At 39.5% G+C, this 23,913-nt stretch overlaps 1 protein-coding gene across 1 annotated transcript in view; it reads left to right on the forward strand.

Annotated features, from left to right (window-relative positions):
• Positions 1-23,913, forward strand: part of SHQ1 (SHQ1, H/ACA ribonucleoprotein assembly factor) — a 102,352-nt gene that overhangs the window by 52,064 nt on the left and 26,375 nt on the right. The window contains exon 10 of the mRNA XM_055558505.1: positions 5,680-5,800. Coding sequence (XP_055414480.1) covers positions 5,680-5,800 — 121 coding nt within the window. The remainder of the gene's footprint in view (positions 1-5,679; positions 5,801-23,913) is intronic.

The raw sequence follows: 23,913 nt of genomic DNA on the forward strand, positions 1-23,913 counted from the left end.
ATAGCACACTGCAAAAATAGTTTGAATAAGACTTACAATGAAAACATAAACTTTGAAAGAATGCCTAAAACTGCCTCACATGTGATTTTCTAGAATCACCTGATCCAAATGTTGCTTGTCTATTGTTCAAAAATACAAGGTGAAGAAGATTGAAATAGGAATTTAAAAATTTTAACATTCTTTGTCAGTATTTCAAGGGTTAGCTATGTAGTCAGGAAAATCTGAATTTTGGTAAATTACTAAATGTTTATTGTGGAGAATTTTGAAAATAGGGGAAAGTTATTTCTGTGTCCATGGAGATGCCATGATAGCCTTGAGCAGTGGGAGAAGTTCAAGTTGTCAGGGCTGTCCCTCAGTGGGTTCTGCTTCTAGAGAATATCCAGGGCATCTATTGCCATTAAGAACACTGCTGCATCTAAAATAGCTAATAATCTTAAGCTGTAAAAAAACCTCAAACTTACAAGATCAGTGAAGTTGCATCCATATATGAGGTACATCGAAATATGAGGTAGTTTTTGAATGTCCTGGTAATGCCTAATGTGATTGGCCTGTGAATCTCTGTAGAATTTGCCCTTACTGCAGTAAGATTATACATAGTTATGAACTATACAGTTAAAGTAAGCATGAACTATATTTTTAAAAAAAAGAAAATAGGGGAAAGTTTAAAGAAAAATAAACAACTGTAATCCCATGTGTGAAACGATGCCCGACACACATCAGACTCCCACATATTTGTTCAGTGACTATAGAAATATGAGTGTGTTCATGCTTAAGATTTTTTTCCATGTGTATTTGTCTTTTTTTAAAAAAAAAAAAAAGAAAGAAAATAGAGATTGGAGCATAAGTACAGTGTAACTTCACTTTAAATTTTAAAAGTTGATTTCTTTGGTCATTGCTGTTATTATTGTTATTATTTTGTGATAACTGGAAGATTTAAACTTGCCTGTGGCCCCTAGCAAGGGCAACCTCACTTTAGGCATGTCTGTTAAATGAAACTAGGAAATTTCTTTTAAAAAATTATTTAATTTGCTTTATTCAGTGATTCATGAATCAGCATCCCATCTAGCAAGTAGAAAAGAGCTCCTATAATTTCATTAGGTAATGGTTGCAATGAATTCTCATTAAACATGTGACCTTAATTCCGCACTGTTTTTTAGAAAATCTCTGGTGTGTAGGGTCATTTATCACTACTGCCCACAGCTGCCTTTAGGTCTTGTCCCCACAGTCCTGCCTGATCACCTTCATATTCCCTTCCTTGTCACAGTCTCACTTCTGCCAAACTCATCTGTTTACTCCCCCTGTTTCCCTACAAGAACTATCGCTCCATCTAAATGGTCTCTTTCTGTTGTTCCCCTAACCTACCCCATTTTAAATCTCTGCTCCTTTACATGCCACCCTCCAAGCTGGCATACCTACCCCTTTTCTTCAATCACTGAATTATTTGCTATGAGAAAGAAGAAAGTGTTAGTTGCTCAGTCGTGTCTGACTCTGCGATCCCATGAACTGTAGCCCATCAGGCTCCTCTGTCCATGGAATTCTCAGACAAGAATACTGGAGTGGGTTACCATTCCCTTCTCCAGGGGATCGTCCCATCCCAGGGATTAAACCTGGGTCTCCTGCACTGCAGGCAGATTCTTTACCATCTGAGATGACCTAGCTCCAAATCTTATATTTTCTATTAACTCTCTTGTATTAGTAGGGCATGTCATATTGAGAGGCAGTATTCTGGGGCATCATGCCATAGAGGACCTTATGTAAGCTTCAAGTGAATGTCTTTTTGGTTGACTTTGAAACTTTTAAGTTAGTAGTTGTCATAAAACTCCATGTCCCCCCTCCCAACCCCCTGAACAAGAGAGAGAGGGAAAGTAAGAACTTGGCATATGCTTGTCCTGACAGTTTTTTTCTCTGTTGCAATTTAAACTGTTTCTCCAAATTCTCATAGTTTCATTAGTTCTCCCTTGATTTTTTCCTGTTTGAATAACATGGCTAACTTGGTTTCATCAGTTCTGTGAGTTATGATTGGGTTCCTTCCTCCTGTCTTCAAACTTAGCCTTCAAGGTTACCTGCTTTGTAATTAAAGTAGGTCTGTGGTGGTGGGGAGATGGAGATCCACACTCATTAGATACAGTTACCCTAGGCCACTTTGATAAGACACAAACACCTTGACTTAACCAAATGTAGTTTTAGGCCTTCTAAGTATTTATTTCTCTTAACCCATTGAGCAGTGAAGTGTTTATTGACATTCTTTCCCTCTGCATATAAGGAAGCCACATAAATTGTGAACATTTTTGAAAAAGACATGGTCTCTGTTTTGAATTTAGTACCCCCTTAACTACTGAATAATAAAAATGTGATATAACCAAATGGGCCAAGAACGCATGAGTAGCAGAGCACAGTGGGTAGCTTCTGGAGTCAATAAGATCAGAATTTAGATCCTCCACTCAAGGGCACTGTGAGTATCTTATGGTCCTTGAGCCTCAGTTTCTCTTTCTTTGAAATGAGCAAGGGAGGTTATGGGAGAATCAACCGTGTTTTCTTTCCACTTCTCTCCTTTGCAGGGTTGGGTCAATAACTGTGATGCCTGGGGAAGTCAGTCCAGGCTTCCTGAAGGGACCTGAGCTGTGAAGGCAGGCTAGGATTCTACTAGGTGAAATGAAAAAGTAAAGGCCTTCCAGATGTGGGGAACCGATCAAGCCACAGACTGGTCCATAGAGCCTTGCAAGCAAGTGCAGGGAAGCACTTGATGAAAACAGCGCATCAAAATGTATGAGAGGGCTTGACAGGAGAGAGTCTGCAATCTGACGGATGCAGAAGAATTTATAATCTAGGATGAGTGAGGATGGGTTGTTGGGAAGTGGTGGAGAAAGGGTAGCTCTGAGAGGCATTTCCAGGGGAAAATCATCAGGGCTTGGTGTGTGAGGCTAGGTGATTGGCGAAATTGCAAGGGTTTAAGCAGGTGAAGAGTCAGACACAACTGAGCGACTTCACTTTCACTTTTCACTTTCATGCATTGGAGAAGGAAATGGCAACCCAGGGTCACAAAAGAGTTGGATATGACTTAGCAACTAAACAACCACAAAGCAGGTGATTACTGTGTCATTCATTCATCATTAAAATACTTAAATAAAAAATCTGCTGCTATGGGGTTCTGTTCTAGATACTGAGGATTAACCACTGAAAAAAATAGAAGTCCCTGCTCCTTCGAAGCTTAGTTTCTAGGGTTAATTGTGCTAAAAATTTAGTGGCTGCAATTTTGGCATCTTGAGGTGTTACTAGGCAGCTCATGATGCTCTTATCATGTCTAAAAGTCAGTTGGGAAATGTCAGTGAAAGCACATCCAGTGTCTTCACGAAATGAATAGACAGTATTTTCATGTTTTAGAACTATAAAGATAAGAATAAAGCAGTTAAACTGAAAATGCTGTATTTCACAGATCAAAGTAAGTGCTACTACTGTAGATTTAGTAATTTGCCTTATAGTTGATAAATTTCAGGGACTATCTTGAAGTTTGGAACACCTAGAGAGTTGTTGTTGAATTGTGAAAGGTTCCTTTTGTAGGTTTGGGTTTGGGTTAAAATTAGGTTCATTTAACAAACAGGATTTAGAAAAGGCAGAGGAACTAGAGATCAAATTGCCAACATCCGCTGGATCATCGAAAAAGCAAGAGAGTTCCAGAAAAACATCTACTTCTGCTTTATTGACTATGCTAAAGCCTTTGACTGTGTGGATCACAACAAACTGTGGAAAATTCTGAAAGAGATAGGAATACCAGACCGCCTGACCTGCCTCCTGAGAAATCTGTATGCAGGTCAAGAAGTGACAGTGAGAACCAGACATGGACCAACAGACTGGTTCCAAATAAGAAAAGGAGTACATCAAGACTGTATATTGTCACCCTGCTTATTTAACTTATATGCAGAGTACATCATGAGAAATGCTGGACTGGATGAAGCGCAAGCTGGAATCAAGATTTCTGGGAGAAATATCAATAACCTCAGCTATGCAGATGACATCACCCTGATGGCAGAAAGCAAAGAAGAACTAAAGAGCCTCTGATGAAAGTGAAAGAGGAGAGTGAAAAAGTTGGCTTAAAACTCAACATTCAGAAAGCTATGATCATGGCATTGGGTCCCATCACTTCATGGCAAATAGATGGGGAAACAGTGGAAACAGTGACAGACTTTTATTTTGGGGGGCTCCAAAATCACTGCAGATGGTAGCTGCAGCCATGAAATTAAAAGACGCTTGCTCCTTGGAAGAAAAGTTATGACCAACCTAGACAGCATATTAAAAAGCAGAGACATTACTTTGTCCACACAGGTCCGTCTAGTCAAAGCTGTGGTTTTTCCATTAGTCATATATGGATGTGAGAGTTGGACTATAAAGAAAGCTGAGCACTGAAAAATTGATGCTTTTGAACTGTGGTGTTGGAGAAGACTGTTGAGAGTCCCTTGGACATCAAGGAGATCCAACCAGTCCATCCTAAAGGAGATCTGCTGCTGTTAAGTCGCTTCAGTTGTGTCTGACTCTGTGTGACCCCACAGACGGCAGCCCAATGGGCTCCCCCATCCCTGGGATTCTCCAGGCAAGAACACTGGAGTGGGTTGCCATTTTCTTCTCCAGTGCATGAAAATGAAAAGTGAAAGTGAAGTCGCTCAGTCGTGTCCGACTCTTCGCGACCCTGTGGACTGCAGCCTACCAGGCTCCTCCGTCCATGGGATTTTCCAGGCAAGAGTACTGGAGTGGGGTGCCATTGCCTTCTCCGTAAAGGAGATCAGTCCTGAATATTCATTGCAAGGACGAATGTTGAAGCTGAAACTCTAATACTTTGGCCACCTGTTGCGAAGAACTGACTCATTGGAAAAGACCCTGATGCTGGGAAAGATTGAAGGCGAGAGGAGAAGGGGATGACAGAGGATGAGATGGTTGGATAGCATCACCGACTCAATGGACATGAGTTTGAGTAAACTCCTGGAGTTGATGATGGCCAGGGAGGCCTGGCGTGCTGCAGTCCATGGGGTCACAAAGAGTTGGACATGACTGAGCGACTGAACTGAACAGAACTGAACAAACAGGAAGAAGTAATTAAGTTGGACAAGACTTTGATACTTGATACCTTTTTTCCAAGTGATTTTGTCAGTTTGTTTTTGAAGTAGAGTTATGATATTTTATATTTTTCAGTCTGAGTTTTCTTCAGTTCTTTAAGGTGGAAAAATTTATGTTTGTTCTAGGTAATTCCTTGACAAAAAATATTGGTTTAAGAAATAGAGACATTTGAAAATATAATTTTCCATGATATTTTGAAAGCTTGAATTAGAGAAACATTATCTAATTAAAGCTATGATACATTTAAATATTCATTTACTTATGATAACTTCTCTCCTTGTTATTTAATGTACCTTGTCATATCTTATGGTGTTTTTATGGTAACCATAGTTAATCAACTATAACAATAGAGTATAAAGATTTTTCTATAATTCTTCAGGAAAGAAATAAAGAGATTTGGACTTAATGATACTGATATGATATCCTGCAAAAAAATAATATTAAAAATATTAAAAAATGATTAAAACTCTGAGCTGCTATGCATATGTTACTCCTCTGTATGTGAATTTCTCAGTTAAAAAAATCAGATTTTTTTTTCTTGAGGATAATTTTACTTTTTTCAATTTCCTTTAGGGAAAAGTGCAGTTTTAAAGTGTCTACTGGACATTCACAAAATTTTTCAGGAAAATGACCCAGCTTATATTCTAAATGATCTCTACATCTCAGACTACTGTGTGTGGATTCAGAAAGCCAAGTAAGTTTTGAGTTATGTATGCTACATGCTCCCATTTCTGGAACACTGAAGAAAGTGAAATAACCTGGAGGATTAGTTTTAATGAGGGAGAAACCTCTACACCTACCAAATACTTGAGAAGTACTGGATCAACATGGTGTACTTGGTGAAGTTGCTTAGGGAGGAGGTGCAGATGACAGAAAGGTGAAGTTTTCTAGAAAAAATTAGCAATAGCTTGGAAAATAAATGTTAAACAGTTGTGATTATTCATTGTTAAGCTATTGACTGTTCCCCATGAAATCACAAGACTGTTCTATCTGAACCTGTATCTGTAGTTTATTTATAGGGGAGTGTGAATGTGAGTGTGTGTGCTAGCAAATGTGTAACATGACAGGATAGAGACCTAATCAGATCTAATCAAAATAACTGTGCCCTCTTTGGGTAATCACTGGCAAATGGAATCCTTTATCAGAGTATAAGAACAACTTTCAGAGCCTAATTAAATGTATCTAAGGGTCTGAACGGAGAAGGCAATGGCACCGCACTCCAGTACTCTTGCCTGGAAAATCCCATGGACAGAGGAGCCTGGTAGGCTGCAGTCCATGGGGTCGCGAAGAGTCGGACACGACTGAGCGACTTCACTTTGACTTTTCACTTTCGTGCATTGGAGGAGGAAATGGCAACCCACTCCAGTGTTCTTGCCTGGAGAATCCCATGGACAGAGGAGCCTGGTAGGCTGCCGTCTATGGGGTCGCACAGAGTTGGACACGACTGAAGCGACTTAGCAGCAGCAGCAGCAGCAGCAGCAAGGGTCTGAACGCTAAGAAATGAGCTCCTTGAACTTGGTATGTGAAAAAAAATTTTTAATTGTTTACCATTGTCTCATTCAAGGAGGCTTATCAAGTTTAAAAATACAATGAATTTTCATTTTGTTAAGAATGTTCTATAGACCTGATTCTTATCAGACATGCCTAAAATATCCATCTTAGTAGCAGGAGACTGTTATTTGAGAACATACAAAAAGAGCCTTTGATTGGAATAATTCTTAGGTGCTATAGAAAATGATGGCATAATATCATTTGTGATTTAGAAGATAAATGATAATATTTTTACTATTACTGTGAATGGTAAATGAATGCATTAGGATGGCTTTTAATGCCTGTTTTGAACAAGCCATTATACAGAATTTATTTTTGATTTCTGTTCACGGGGAAGCAATTATATTGCAGAGTGAAGTAAGAAAAAAACTTGAGGCTATACCTGTTGTAAGCAAAATGCTTAGGGACTGCTCAAGATAATGCCTAATAGCATACAGCAGGTGGTGTCAGCATTCGAAGTAGAAATCTAGATTTCACCAGATGGAAAATTGCATCTTTAACCCCTGAGGTCATAATGGTATGTCATCACTTCATTTGATCCTTCTGCTAATTGAGCTTATCAAATACCCTGCTGCCATTTCCCGTTGTTTTCATAATAAAATTAAATTGAAAAGTCTATTTGTGAGGGTTTAGGTTTTCTTTTTTCTTCCAGGGTGAGGATTTTATAAGCATGTAATGAGCATTGAAGTTTATGCTAGGATCCCATTTCTTAGAGTGCCTCCTTGCTCTGTTTGTGGCATTCTTTATTGACTAGAGAGATCTTATTTCATTGACGTAGAAGAGTGTAATGCCCTCAAGTTGATGTGGGGATTAATAGGACTTTCTTTCACTTTAAAAGTTTTCCCTTTGTTTTAAGTTGCAGGAAATCAAATAACATTCTTAGGCTACTTGTCATTGTTGTGGTGACAGTAATTTTTAAAAAGATGTTAATGTATAGGGAGCAGAATAGAAGAGAGAAACAACAGGAATGCTTCAAGTTGCTTTGGAAAAGAAATTTTCAACTTTATCATTTGACTGTAATGTCCCTTTCTCTAAGTAGGTTGTGTTGTTTTCACTTTGTGTGTTATGTTTTAACTATTTTCCCCTCCCCCTTCAAGTAAGAGAACTGAATTTTAAATTTTCTAATTTCATTCTTGATTTTTCAAACACAGAATAGTTGAGCTTTCTAGTATCATCTTAATTGTGAACTTTGAATTAATAATACTATGGTGAATGTCCATAATTTTCATAACTAATTTCTTCCTTTCTTTCACTTTCTATCTCATTTCTTTTCCAAACAATTTATTAGTGAAATCTACTGCCTTATTTTTATGTATTAAAATAGTTCTGCATTTTCCTTAGTCTCTAGTTGATGCTTTTTATTTTTAATAATGACTGTATAAAATTTTATTTGAAATACCAGACAGGTGCTACATTCTGACTAGCATTCCGTTTTTACAGTCAGACATTTACTTTGGCAAAAACTTACTGGAATATGGGCCGCAAAGTCATTCTTATGGTGAATTAATGAAGTTAGGACAACAGTTACCATGAGGTTTTGCTTTAGTGCTTCATAGTTTTCCTTGTAACATTTGTGTCCTGTAGAGCACATTTGCAGGTCTTAAAAACTGAAGCTCGTGTATTTTTATTTCGAGTTATAGACTCTGCACATTACCTTTCTAAAAAGAAATGCTTCATGCTATCCTTCATCGTAAGCTGCATTGGAAGTTTCAAGTGTGGTGGCTCCTACAGCAAACACACCCTGGGTAGCAGCATGCAGAGGTGGTTTGCTTGAAGTCATATATCTTATAAGAGATATGTCTGTGATAATCTCAGGTCTTCTGGCTCCAGGTTGCATGTTTTCCCAGATATGCCACCTAGACAAGCAGTTGTCTCTGTCCATGATATGGGGTGGGGTAGAGAGTGAAGAGGGGACCCTTTCCTGTAGAGGGCTTTTCCTTTAGGAAGAGGGATCAAGGATTTAATCCTGTCTTCCTCAGGGATGTTCCCATAGCACTTGGTTTAGAGATCACTTGGGCACACACTGTGTCTGCCTCTCATTGTAGTAATTTAGGTGCATATCTCTTTCTTCCTCTAAAAATTTAAAATCCATGTGAATAAGCACCTATCTGTGCCCATTACAGTCCCTTGTGAGCACAGTAAATTTCAGTTGAATTGAATGGTACCTCATAGAGCCAGTTGAAGGAACACATCTTTTTTTTTTCCCCCTCAACTGAACTGTAAATCAGCTCTAACCTATTTTTATTGAAATTCTTAGCTACATTTTAGCTATATAAGATTTCGCCTTTCCCCTGATTTCCTTCTGGTGGGCTGTGCTCACCAGTAGCTCTGGTAGTTCTGACCTACTGAAAGTTTAGCATTTTACACTCTTTAGTATAAGCTGGAGTGGAAAAGCTTACACTGTAAAATATGTTCCAGCCCTGCCTCTCATTGACAATAAGACTTTAGCAAGTCACTCCATTACTTCATCTAATGCATTCAGTGTTAGTATTTTAATGCATGGTGTATTTTAATGCATGGTGTATTTTAAAATGACACAGGATAAAATATGATGTTGTTTTTCTATGTCAGAGATTTTGGATTTTTTTTTTTTAAGTAATTAAAATCTAAAGTCCCAGCTAACGTCACTGTAAGTCAGAGCTTGTCCGTGAAGATTCTATATCTTCGTTTTCTCTGGTATAGTTTTTTAAGGTAGGTAGTTATAGGGGAGAAAAGAAATTATATGTCTTTGAAACACTGAACCTTTTTACATTGAACTGATAAATGGTTTACTCTCATTAATATTCTTTGTGCGTTTGTTTTTTTCACTGCTTTTTTGCATTGTTCCCACCCACCATGAAATGAAATCTTATTTTGCAGCCCTTTGGACACTAATGTGCAAAGTTTGTAGAGGTAAACAGCTCCATTGCTAGAAAATTTTATTTGATAAATCCTGGACCTCAGATTCTGTAATAGAGCATGTTCTGCTCTACGGCAGCTCTTAGCACACCTGGCGGTTGCTGCCCACCTTTCATTGGTCAGCTTCCACAGTGGGCCCCTCCCCCAAGCGAATGACTGTCCAACAGCGACGGTTAGTGGTCCTGCTCAGCCATTGGTCAGTTTTGCATTGGGCCCCTCCCACAATGAATAATTGTCAAAGAGCAACCGTTAGTGAGCCATTCAGCCAACCGTCAGCGGAGCTGTGGTCCTGAGGTGGAGAGTGAGGTAAGAGGTGGATCCCGGCTTTCTCCCGGTGCCCTCGAGCTCACCTGGCTTTGGGCCAGCGCGTGAGCTGGGTGGTCCAGGAAACAGGCTGGGGGCTGTGTCCTGTAGGGCTCCAGAGCCCTCGCCAAGGCAGCCCACTGGCTGGGCCCGCTTTGAGGTGGGGTGAATCTCTTCTGTATCCCTGCCTCTGTGACCTGAAGGCCGCAGCCGTCTGCCTGGCATGCGCTCTGCTCGCCCTGCCCCCGCCATTACAACTTCCTGAGGAACTTGAGGGTCAGTTGGGTCTTAGGCGCCTGGCTCCCTCCATGATGACAGCAGGGCAGGGTCTGGGGACCGGACCCTGAGGGAGCTGCCAGCTGAGACCTGCTTCCTCAGCCAGGACCTGGGCGCTGGCGGGAGGACCCAGGCCGAGTGGTATGTGAAGGTTTTGGGGCAGAGTACCTGGCCCTGCGGGAACCCCTCCTCTCAAGCCAGGACCTGGACCTCAGAGGGTGAAAGCTATGCCCTGGGACCTTGCTCTTTCTTGTCAGAACAGAGAATAACATTTGTTTATTGTAGATTTATAGGAACATCATTGACATGACCTCAAGAACGAAGAATCTGGTACCAAAAAATTTGCAGCAGCTAATCACTCCCTTCCCCCACCTTTTCTATGAGGAAAGCTTTCGGAGAGTTTGGGGTTTTAAAGGCAGGAGCCACCCATCTCCTTGCAAGGCTCTCAGTAAACTTTTTCCTGTTCCAAACTCTGATGTTTTGGCATTGTTTGGCCTCACTGTGTATCAGACACACAGACTGGCATTTCAGTAACATTTCCTCAATTGTGAATAAACTTAAGCTATTTCTGCACTAAAATCTTAAAATTTTAGAAAACTTAAAACCTTACATTGCTTCATACTGCTTTGGTTGCTTCCTCTGTGTGTGTGTTTTGGTAGGGAAAAGAATTATGTTCCTGAGAAGAGTGTAGATCTCTTCCTTCTGGCTTTCTCTTGTTCCTGGTTTATCTGCCAAAAGCCATGGGAATGGTGGTAACTGATGCAGAGGTAAACCATCAGCATTGGATGTAAAAGTGGAATTATTTTTTTAATCACTAATTATCAAGCCCTAGCATGTGCCAGGAACTGAGGTGATAGAGCCACTCTGGTGAACATGAGACACGCCACATTGCAGCTGACCTTCTAGCAGGAAACACAGATATAAGGGGAATATTATTCTGTAGCCAAATAGCGGCTGCAGTGGGAAAGTATGGGTGCTGTGGAACCACCTAGAAGGCCACATGCCTAGTCTTAAGGTCTCGGAAACCGCTTCCAGAAGGAAGAGTTGAAGCTGAGAGCTGAAAGGTCAGTAGGGGATGGTCGGATGCAGATGGGGTAGCAGGTATGGAGAGTATTTCAGACAATAGGGGCAAAAGAATATGGACCTTTTAAAGAGCTTGAAAGCTCAGGTTAGTTGACTGTTGGTACAGGAATGAGAAGAAAGAAATAAGGCTGATTCTTATATAGCCTTAGCCACATGAAGATGTTTGAAATTTATCCTGGAATAGCGTGGAGAATCTGAAGAGTTTAAGTGCTGGGGTATGTATGTGAGTGACATGGTGAGATTTAGATTCTGGGAGGGTCCATCAGGTCACATTGTGGGGAATGAACTGGCATAGGAGCAGAGCTCAGATTCAAGCTGGAAAGGCTGATTTCAGAAGAAAAGGTGATGGAAGCAAAAGGCAGTTGTAGCCTGAGTGAGGGCAGTGAGAGTGGGGCAGGAGACGAGTGGGCAGGGGTAGATGAGAGAGGACCAAGTAAGAATTGGATCTCAGGCAACAGTGAGAAGTGGGGGAGTCAAAGATGAGATCTGAATTTTGACTTGGCCAGTAAACCAGGTGGTTGGAGGTGCATTTGCTGACATTAAATCATATTGGAGAAGGGTATAGGATGGAGGAGAAGGGAGGTGAGATGAGTTCAGTTTTTAAAATGTTGATTTGAGATCTCTAAGGAGTATCCATGAAAAAAGAGTCAGGAACATTTGGATCACAGCTGGAAAAGATGTATGGAGAAGAGTTGGACAAAGAAAGGATGTGAATTAATAGCAAAACATAAAAAATGGTATCTGGTTGCACAGCACTGTTTCACATATGAGTATAATAATAGTCAGGAGCGGGTGCATTCCAGGCTGGCAAACAGCATCATGCAGAGGAGTAGACAAGTTAAACATGTAAGCAACATGGAGAATAGATTTCCTGGTTGTAGCTCTGGTGCATTGAAGGGCAAGAATGGATGTGAGGCATTTTTGCTTTTGGATCACAAGTTTTATCTGTCCTTTAGTGTCCCTTATTATTGAATAAGAGAGTCTGCAGTTAGCCTGGGGTCCCAGCGTTTTAGTAACAGGGCCAGATATGAAACCTTTATTTCTCCCTTCAGTGTCTGGAGACTACAACAGTATTTTTACTTAGAAATCTCTTGGTTACAAACAAGAAACCCACTCAGACTTTTATAGTAAAAATGGGGATGTTATCAGAAGGCTTTCGGTTATCTTCCGGGACCCAGGTGCTGGGAGTGCAGTTGGACCCCTGAGCTCAAGGCACAAAGTACAACAGTTGGCTGACTTTCTGGTGACCTGTGTCCTTCATGTTGCTTCTTTCTGTAAGTCCTTGCTGCTCTTCTTCCTTGATGCACGAGAAGGAGAGTGGCTTTTCCACTGCTCTGAGTTTCCATGTGCCTAGTTTCAGTAGAGATGGACTAGAGTCCCTTGCTTATGATTCCAAGGGAGGAGCATGTGGTTGATCCAGTGTGGGTCAGTGTTCTGGTCTAGTTGCCTTGATGACAGTGGGCATGTGCCCCCTAAAGTGGTATACACATAGTCCCAGGGCCCACTTTGTCACTAGTGAGTGGCCTTTCTCAGAGCAGGGTGTGGTGCATGTGTGGCACCAAAGAGGACTGCTGTAATTTCATGACACCTATCTGAGCCATAGCTGAGGGAGAGCCCTGCTGCCCATGTCACTGATAATCATAATAAAAATACAGTGTTGCAGCTGATTTCAGAGGTCTGTTTAATTCAGGCATAATCAAATGATAATCAGGCACTCTAGGTGGTTTCACTTCTTCAGGGGAAGTTACTTCTCTGACAAATGGTACAATGTTAAGTGTTACATTAGCTGCTAATGATTAGCATGTAGAAATTTCAAGAAACAATTGTGCAGAATTTCAAGCAAGTTAAACCTCCCTTGAATTGAAATCATTCTTGTAAGGTGCTTATTCTGGCCTGTCAAGTTGCTCTTCAGTTTTACTGTTTATTTTTAATTAAATCCACAAATTCATCCTGGATGGGAGTGGGTTTTATCTCCATAAGAAAAGATTAGTACATGCCAATCTCCATTCACTTGTAGCCCTTCCGTGAGGTTTCATATAGAAAGGATTTACTTAATGGTTCTTCACCTTATCACCAGTAGTTCAGCAATGCCCACTGGGGACTGCTGCTCTTCATTAGACTTCTCTAACAAGAAATGTGCCAGTGAGTCATGGGATTATGAATGTTCCTAAAGATTTCAGGTCAAAATAACCCTTTGTAAAGATACGAATGCTCCCTGTAACTATATACATTGAGAAAACTTGTCAAAGAATCCTGTATCTGACTATTCCAAGGTTTGTGGAGCTTTTTGTTGTTGTTGTTTTTGCTTGTTTTTTAAAATTTGTAATATCCTTTTTTTTTTTTTTTAAGTAGCCTTTTTATTTTGGAATAGTTTTAGATTTACAGAAAAATTATGAATATGGTTTAGAGAGTTCCCAGATGTCCCAGACTCAGTTTCCCCTATAATTAACTTTTTATATCCGTATGGTCATTTGTCGCAAAGAACCATTATTGATACATTACTGTTAGCTAAAGCCCATCGATTTATTTAGATTTTCCTACTTCTTAACTAACATCCTTTTCCTATTTCAGGATATCACATTTTGTTTTGATTTTTACTAAGAATGGGAACTCAGATCAGTTAAGCTCTGTTTCTTGCCTGTTTTGTTTTTTCAAGAGCTTAAATGTTATCAAAAGGCAATAAAATATTATTGAGATATGTTAAGATTTACCTGAGGGGCTTAATACATACAAACATTATAATCCAGACCTTGGGAAAAAAATATGTTTGGCAGGGGAGAATTTTTAGAAATTTGAAGACATAATTCATTTATCATTTTTACTTCTACCTGTACTGTGGGTATTGTGATTTTGCTAGATTAATAAAAATAGAACAGATTTGTAAAAATAAAGTAAGACTTTATATTTTCTTACTGATTTTCTAAAGGTGGAAGATTTAGTGGAGAAAGTGTGAATACAAGTTCTTGTAAAAAAGAAACTTGCAGGGGTGACTTGGCAGCTCCCAGACCGGAAAGTGCCTGCATTTATTGCTACATGGAGGTTTGTGTGTGTCATGCCCATTCAAGAGCTATAGCTGGGTGGCTGTGTTTGGTTTTTGTCTCTGTCCTTACACGTTTCATTTCTGGATACTTGGCTTCAGACTTCTCAAATCCTTGGTTTTGGCTTGCTGGAGCCCTGGCTTTTCAGGGAGTATAATTAGCTACTGTGTGAGCAAATTGGTATTTTCCTTCACCTCCCTTGCTCTAATGTACTTTTTGCATGTCAAAGGTCTTGGGAGGATTCTCAGTGGAGAAGATCTGCAGGATCAAGTGAGTTTAGGTGGGGATTGATGTAGTCAGCTTTTGTAAACCAGTATTTTCTGCTTCAGATAGAATTTTCCCTGTGCTTGGATGGTCTTCACATCTCATTCAGAGAAGAGGCTTACATTGATTAATGTGGTGTATGTGTGGTTATCGTACTTAGAAAGTGCTCTGTTTAAGAAGAGCTTTGTCAAGAGCGTCCTTTGAATGGAGTCACAAGAAAGCTTTTTTAAAAAAACTGACAACTTCAAGTACAGTTTCCTTTTTCTTCTGCCAAATATGATTGAAACCCAATCCTTGTTATAACATAATTATCTCAACCTAAGCCAACAGGGAGTTGCTGTCTTAATGTAAGGGGTGTGAAGTCCCCTAAATAAATAGAGGATTAATTACATTCACAGCATGTTGTGAAGGTGATGAGATTGATTGTGATCATTTGACTGGTCCCATTTCCTGCTCTGACTACTTTCCTAAATAAATAGAAGCTGGGAAAATTATAAATAGAGCTTTAGAGAGTATTGTGCCTGGGATGGGAAATGATGTTGGAAAAGGGCCTCTGAAGTTTATTCCTCAATTGTAAGTGATGTATAACATTTATTGTAGATAATTTTATCATTGATTATTTGCTGTTCTCAGTTTAAACAGTCCAGGAAATAGTGTTTATCTTGTAAATCATAGATATTAATAGAGCATTGAAAGAATTTGACAGATTCTTTTTTAAACGGATGGGTTTCAGCAAATTCCTGATCCATTTCTAGATGTTTTCACTCAGTGTGGCCTTTTAGAAGGTTTACACTAAGGAAAGTGTCAGCTTTTCCATGCTTGTGTTGTCATTTCCTCATAGAAACTTCTGCTTTTGTTAAAATGATGTAGTATTTTCATGAAGAGTACTGTTTTCTATTTTTATTTTATGTTTATCTTATCTCTTTTTCGTGCATAGTTTTCTAATACTGTAAAATTGTGGTTACAATTTAGATGTTTATTTTCCAAATCTATTGCAGTCACCTCCAAAGTGAGGTGATCTTAGGCCATGGAGAGCATAAAACAGTCTTTAGCGTGCAGGAAAACTGTATAGATCTGTGTTTATTAAGAAAAATATTAAGCTTCACTAATATTTAATATATGGAGCAGTAGCAAAAATCAGGAGAAGGCAATGGCATCCCACTCCAGTACTCTTGCCTGGAAAATCCCATGGATGGAGGAGCCTGGAAGGCCGAAGTCCATGGGGTCGCTGAGGGTCGGACATGGCTGAGCGACTTCACGTTCACTTTTTACTTTCATGCATTGGAGAAGGAAATGTCAACCCACTCCAGTGTTCTTGCCTGCAGAATCCCAGGGACGGGGGAGCCTGGTGGGCTACTGTCTATGGGGTCACACAGAGTTGGACACGACTGAAGTGACTTAGCAGCAGCAGCAAAAATCATGTTTTGTGGGTACCAAACTTTTTAAAATAATGGTGTGAAGTTTAGAGGAACAACCATCCTTGTTTCCAAAGGGAAGCAGTATATTTATTCTCAGCCTGAATTATGGCTGGGAGGGGGTTATTTCGGCTAAGAAACTGGAGTTGAGGTTCAGGGACTCCAGTCAGGCTCTGTCAATTGCTTGAACTTAGTTGAAGACATAGAAACTCAACTTTTGGAGCTTGAGATTTATGCTAGCTATGAAATGGTCCCTTCCTGCTTTAGTTGTATGTTCTGTTTGCTTAGTGGGGAGAGAGAAGCCTGACTTGGAAGGCAGGGCCTTTGTCACAATGGTAGCACATATTTCTTGGACACTTTGGACTACAGAGGCTTTGTCTTTTGCTTTTGAGCTTCTTATTGTTAACCTATAGTATGAAAGAACAAAAAGATGACTATCATTATGAGGCAAAATGATTGAAATTTGAAATGGATGATTATATAGATCTGGGAGTGGGATGAGATAGAGGTTCTTTCTCAAGATGTATGATTCTGTGAAGAATCATTTTGTTATTTCATTGTTAATTACTGATTTGAAAAAATAATTATTGAGCATCTGCTGAACCAGGAGTTAAGAGAAGTGGTGAATTTTAACATTTTAGGATTTCACCTAGAATGTAGTAGGTCCACTACTTGCAGAGGCCTTGTGGCAGGAGGGAATTTTATATGTGTTCAAGAAACTGAAGGAACCAGAATGTCTGAAACCTAAAAGGTGTATGTACGTGTGTATGGATCAGGATGTGGCTGGTGATTCAGGCAGGGCCCAGACTGTACAGTAGCTTCTGTGGAATGTTAAGAATCTTTATCTTAAGTGCAGTGGGAAGCTGGAAAAAGATCATAGGTACATGATGGGAGATCACTAGGGTAATAGTCTGAATTGCATGTTGTACCAGCTAGAAAGGTTCTTGTAAAGGATGAATGTAACCTGACGAGGAAATTGGGATTTAGAAACTAAAATGAATTTGAAGAGAGAGGGAAAAGACATCTTGGAAGATTATGCCTGAGTTTGTGGCTTGCACAGCTGAAGAAGTGATGAGAACACATTTGGGAAAAATAATTCTCAGGCTGTTGACTTTTGTTAGAAAAATTCCTCTATTTACAGAACTTAGCTTCTTTTGGGGTGGTCTGCTAAAACTAATGGTTAGATTTCTTTCTTTGCCTCTGTGGATTTTTTATTTTTTAATTCTTTAATAGAACTATTGGGTTCAGTTATCTAGCTTATTTGCCTCTTTTGTATGTTTATAAAGTTTATTTTTAAAAAATATTTCCTTATGAAATATTACAATAATATAAGATATATGTGTATACTTTAAGAATAATAAAAAAAGTGAACATGCATATATTTACCACCAATCCTAAGAAGTAGAGCATTACCAGTTTCCTAGAGGCACCCTATAGAAGCAGTCCTAGTCATATTTCTCTCCTCCCTTTGCTAACCACAATTCTGAATATTGTGTTAATCATTACCTTGCTTTCCCTTATGGTTTTGCCATCGTATTTATCCCAAGTTTAGTTTTAGTTTCACTTGCTTCTGAACTGTATGTAAATGGAATCATACTGTATGTGTTCTTCTGTTACTTGCAATTCTCACATAATGTTTTTTCTTCTTTTTTTTTTTTATTTATCCATGATGATGCATATAGAAAATGAAAGTGTTAGTCACTCAGTCGTGTCTGACTTTTTACAACCCTATGGACTTTAGCTCCCCAGGCTCCTCTGTCCATGGAATTCTCCAGGCAAGAATACTGGGTTGCTGTTCCCGTCTCCAGGGGATCTTCCTGACCTGGGTCCTCCTACATTGCAGGCAGATTCTTTACTGTCTGATCCACCAGGGAAGATGGTGCACATAGGTATAGTTTATTTTCCTGCTGTGTGAATCGACTGCAGTTTATCTATTGTAATGTGTGTTGTATTGTTGATGAATGGTTCCCATTTTGGGTTATGAGAAAAATCCTGCTCTGAACATATTTGTTCATGCTTCGTGGTGCACTTGTGCAACTTTTTGAGTAAGCCCTTTTACTCTGGAGTGGAATTGCTGGGATTTAGGGGATGGCTATAGGCCAGTTAGACTTTACTGGGTAATGCCAAGCTATTTTCCAAAGTGGCTGTACCAGTTTATTTCAACTTATTCCCTAGCTCATCCTTCATACCAACACTTGTATTGTTCAGATTTTAAATTTGACATTCTATAAGGCTGTGAAAGTTTCTTTTGTAATTTTCATTTTCTTGGTAACAAGTGTTATCTAAGCATCCTTTCATGTATTTATTAGCCATTCATGTCCCTTCTTTTGTGAAATATCTGTCTGTTGTATTGGCTTAATTTTCATTAGGCCTATCTTTTTCTTTTTGATTTTTAGATTTCTCTGATAGTCTAGATACTAGTCCTTTATTGATTAAATATGTTGCAAACATTTCCCCCCATTTTGTAGTTTATCTTCCAGTCTCCTTGTAGTGTCTATATAAACAGAAGTTTTTAATTTTAACGTTGTAGGATTTATCAATATATTCCTTTTGGGGTATGCTTTTTGTTTCTTGTTTAAGAAAGTTTTTTGATTTGCTTGTCATAAAGATATTCTCATATAGTATCTTCTAAAATTTTTATTCCCTTGGGTTTAGCATCTAAGTCTTTAGTCCACCTGGAACTGATTTTTGTATGTTTTATGAGGTAGAGGATCCGGTTTCATTTCTTCCCCATATGGATAGCCTTATTCCGGCTTCATTTATTAAATAGTCCATCCTTTCCCCATGCATCCAGCAGTGCTCACTCTGTCATACATCAAGTTTACATATATACACAGGTCTGCCTCTGGGTTGTCTCTTCAGTTTCACTGATTTACTTGTCTATCATGTGCCAATACCATACTTTCTTAATTACTGCAGCTTTGTATCTTAGAATCAGCTTGTCAAATTCCATGAATAACACTTTGACTGGAATTGCTATGAATCTATTTATCAGTTTGGGGAGACTAAAACATTTCATCTCTTTGCAATAACATGGTGTGACTCTCTTAAGTTTTCTTAGATGTCTTTTAATAAATTGAATAATAATACTCCATAAAGACTTTAGACATGTTTTGCTAGATTTACTGCTTTATTTTTTGCTTTGCTATTATAAATGGTATTTTAAAAAAATTTAATTTTCAAACTTCTTGTTTAAAATATGCAGAAATATAATTCATTTTTTAATACTGATTTTTGTATCCAGCTACCTTGTTAAAGTCTATTATCAACTTACATACAGTTTCTTCCCAGTTTTGATATAGGCAATGATAGCAATGCAAATAATAGCAGTTAGATTTCTTCTTTTCCAATCTTTATATCTTTTAATTTTTTTTGTCTTTTCCTTCATCATATTAGACTGACTAGACCCTCCAGTAAAATACTGAATAGATGTAGTGGTAAAGTACTTCTTATCTTGCTCTTTATCTTTTAGAAAAAACTTTCAGCAATTCACCATTAAATTGGTGTTTGCTGCAGGCTTCTGTAGATAGCCTGTATCATGTTAAGAAAGGTTCCTGCTATTCATAGTTTTTGCTAAGAATTACAATCCCAAATGGTCATCAAATTTTATCACATATTTTCCTCATCTTTTGGGATGATTTTAAGGATTTTCTTCTTTAATCTGCTACTAGACCATTCAGGTATGACCTAAATCAAATCCCTTATGATTATACACTGCGAGTGGGAAATAGATTTAAGGGACTAGATCCGATAGACAGAGTGAGTGTCTGATGAACTATGGATGGAAGTTCGTGACATTGTACAGGAGACAGGAATCAAGACCATCGCCAAGAAAAACAAATACAAAAAAGCAAAATGGCTGTCTGAGGAGGCCTTACAAATAGCTGTGAAAAGAAGAGAAGCGAAAAGCAAAGGAGAAAAGGAACGATACACCCATGTGAATGCAGAGTTCCAAAGAATAGCAAGGAGAGGTAAGAAAGCCTTCCTCAGCCATCAATGCAAAGAAATAGAGGGAAACAATAGAATGGGAAAGACTAGAGATCTCTTCAAGAAAATTAGAGTTACCAAGGGAACATTTCATGCAAAGATGGGCTCGATAAAGGACAGAAATGGTATGGACCTAACAGAAGCAGAAGATATTAAGAAGAGGTGGCAAGAATACACAGAAGAACTGTACAAAAAAGATCTTCATGACCCAGACATCCTGGAACGTGAAGTCAAGTGGGCCTTAGGAAGCATCACCACGAACAAAGCTAGTGGAGGTGATGGAATTCCAGTTGAGCTATTTCAAATGCTAAAAGATGATGCTGTGAAAGTGCTGCACTCAATACGCCAGCAAATTTGGAAAACTCAGCAGTGGCCACAGCACTGGAAAAGGTCAGTTTTCATTCCAATCCCAAAGAAAGGCAATGCCAAGGAATGCTCAAACTACTGCACAATTACACTCATCTCACACACTAGTAAAGTAATGCTCAAAATTCTCCAAGCCAGGCTTCAGCAATACATGAACGGTGAACTTCCAGATGTTCAAGCTGGATTTAGAAAAGGCAGAGGAACCAGAGATCAAATTCCCAACACCCGCTGGATCATGGAAAAAGCAAGAGAGTTCCAGAAAAACATCTATTTCTGCTTTATTGACTATGCCAAAGCCTTTGACTGTGTGGATCACAATCAACTGTGGAAAATTCTGAAAGAGATGGGAATACCAGACCACCGGACCTGCCTCTTGAGAAACCTGTATGCAGGTCAGGAAGCAACAGTTAGAACTGGACATGGAACAACAGACTGGTTCCAAATAGGAAAAGGAGTACATCAAGGCTGTATATTGTCACCTTGCTCATTTAACTTCTATGCAGAGTACATCATGAGAAACGCTGGGCTGGTAGAAGCACAAGCTGGAATCAAGATTGCTGGGAGAAGTATCAATAACCTCAGATATGTAGATGACACCACCCTTATGGAAGAAAGCGAAGAAGAATTAAACAGCCTCTTGATGAAAGTGAAAGAAGGGAGTGAAAAAGTTGGCTTAAAGCTCAACATTCAGAAAACGAAGATCATGGCATCTGGTCCCATCACTTCATGGGAAATAGAAGAAACAGTGTCAGACTTTATTTTTCTGGGCTCCAAAATCACTGCAGATGGTGACTGCAGCCATGAAATTAAAAGACGCTTACTCCTTGGGAGGAAAATTATGACCAACCTAGACAGCATATTGAAAAACAGACTCACTACTTTGCCAACAAAGGTCCATCTAGTCAAGGCTATGGTTTTTCCAGTGGTCATGTATGGATGTGAGGGTTGGACTATAAAGAAAACTGAGCACCGAAGAATTGATGCTTTTGAATTGTGGTGTTGGAGAAGACTCTTGAGAGTCCCTTGGTCTGCAAGGAGATCCAACCAGTCCATCCTAAAGGAGATCAGTCCTGGGTGTTCATTGGAAGGACTGACGTTGAAGCTGAAACTCTAATACTTTGGCCACCTAATGCGAAGAGCTGACTCATTTGAAATGACCCTGATGCTGGGAGGGATTGAGGGCAGGAGGAGAAGGGGACGACAGAGGATGAGATAGTTGGATGGCATCACCCAGTCAATGGACATGGGTTTGGGTGAATTCCGGGAGTTGATGATGGACAGGGAGGCCTGGCGTGCTACGGTTCATGGGGTCGCAAAGAGTCAGACACGACTGAGTGAACTCAACTGAATGAATGACATTTTTTAAATTTCTAACTTAAATTGGGCCTTGCATTCCTGCGATAAGTGTATTTTATTAAGATACATTATTTAAATAGTGATGCTGAATTTGGTTTTCTAACTCTGTGTGTGTGTGTGTGTGTGTGTGTGTGTGTGTGTTGCGTGTGATTTCTAGTCCCCCACATGGACCACTTGGAATGTCTAGGGATGGACTGATGGAAGAGTAGACTGATTCCACTTGGAAACACCTTAGATGGAAGGTTCTCCTTTGAATTGGATGAAATCCACTCTTTTCATATTAGTTTTAATTCTGCACCCATACAGAATAATTCATTTTCTATTCAAGTATCTGTTTTTATTTATCTAGAGGATTGCTGTTGGATCCCTTCCAAATCTTCTAGATTGGGCTCTTCTGCCTTTAAATGATTCTTAACGGTCCCAAATTTCTACTACTTTGCCCTTCTTGGTCTCTTTTTAAAAAGCAAACTGTACTTTGTCACTACCTCTTCCCTTCCTTTTTTGGGTCAGTACCTTTTCAAAGCATCCCCCAAGATAAATATAATCCTCTAGGTTTGGCCAGAAAGTAGAAAAGAGCTGTTGCTCTCATTTTTTATTACCATTCTTGTGTTCATATGATCTAGGAGCTCATCTACTTACAGTTGGAAACCTCAACACACTACTTACTGTTAGTTTACCATTAACCCTAAACCTTAGGATTTTTTTCTCAGACATTGTTGTTTAACTTCTCTTGTATCAGCTATGAAGAATTTTGTTTCCTTGATTTTTACCTTACTGGATTTGGTTTTGTCCTGTCTGCCTGCTTTAAATCTTTCAGGAGCTATGTCATCCCAGCTATTTCCTGATCTTTTCTGGATATTTTTACTTTTGTAACACTCTTTGTAAACTTGACTCCTGAAATCCAATAAGTAACCATTTTTGGAGCTCTTTTAGTGTGTGAAGCATGAGATGTGGCACTGGGGAACTGAATAGGAATTAGTAAGGCTTCTAAACTTAATGAATTAGAATGAACATTCTGTGTTTTCATCTAAGACAGTGAATACATGTTGAATGAACAAGTCTGACATGAAAACTTTTTATTCTGCCACTAGGTTACTTCCTTCAGATGGAAATTAACCTGTGATGTCAAATGTGAGTCCAGTCAGCTTTATAACCAACCATACATCCCATGTTCTGTATTTTCATCCATAAAGAAGCCATAGGAGACTGTCATCAGTTCAGTTCAGTTCAGTCACTCAGTCATGTCTGACTCTTTGCGACCCCATAAAGTGCAGCATGCCAGGCCTCCCTGTCCATCACCATCTGCCGGAGTTCACGCAAACTTGCATCCATCGAGTCGGTGATGCCATCCAGCAATCTCATCCTCTGTCGTCCCCTTCTCCTCCTGCCCCCAATCCCTCCCAGCATCAGAGTCTTTTCCAATGAGTCAACTCTTCACATGAGGTGGCCAAAGTACTGGAGTTTCAGCTTTAGCATCATTCCCTCCAAAGAAATCCCAGGGCTGATCTCCTTCAGAATGGACTGGTTGGATCTCCTTGCAGTCCAAGGGACTCTCAAGAGTCTTCTCCAACACCCTCCAACACCACAGTTCAAAAGCATCAATTCTTCGGCGCTCAGCTTCTTCACAGTCCAACTCTCACATCCATACATGACCACTGGAAAAACCATAGCCTTGACTAGACGGACCTTTGCTGGCAAAGTAATGTCTCTGCTTTTCAATATGCTGTCTAGGTTGGTCATAACTTTCCTTCCAAGGAGTAAGAGTCTTTTAATTTCATGGCTGCAGTCACCATCTGCAGTGATTTTGGAGCCCCCCAAAATAAAGTCTGACACTGTTTCCACTGTTTCCCCATCTATTTTCCATGAAGTGATGGGACCAGATGCCATGATCTTCGTTTTCTGAATGTTGAGCTTTAAGCCAACTTTTTCACTCTCCTCTTTCACTTTCATCAAGAGGCTTTTGAGTTCCTCCTCACTTTCTGCCATAAAGGTGGTGTCATCTGCATATCTGAGGTTATTGATACTTCTCCCGGCAATCTTGATTCCAGCCCAGCGTTTCTCATGATGTACTCTGCATGTAAGTTAAATGAGCAGGATGACAATATACAGCCTTGATGTACTCCTTTTCCTATTTGGAACCAGTCTGTTGTTCCATGTCCAGTTCTAACTGTTGCTTCCTGACCTGCATACAGGTTTCTCAAGAGGCAGGTCCGGTGGTCTGGTATTCCCATCTCTTTCAGAATTTTCCACAGTTGATTGTGATCCACACA

Source organism: Bubalus kerabau, chromosome 20, assembly GCF_029407905.1.
Source record: "Bubalus kerabau isolate K-KA32 ecotype Philippines breed swamp buffalo chromosome 20, PCC_UOA_SB_1v2, whole genome shotgun sequence".
NCBI classification, from domain to species: Eukaryota; Metazoa; Chordata; class Mammalia; order Artiodactyla; family Bovidae; genus Bubalus; species Bubalus kerabau.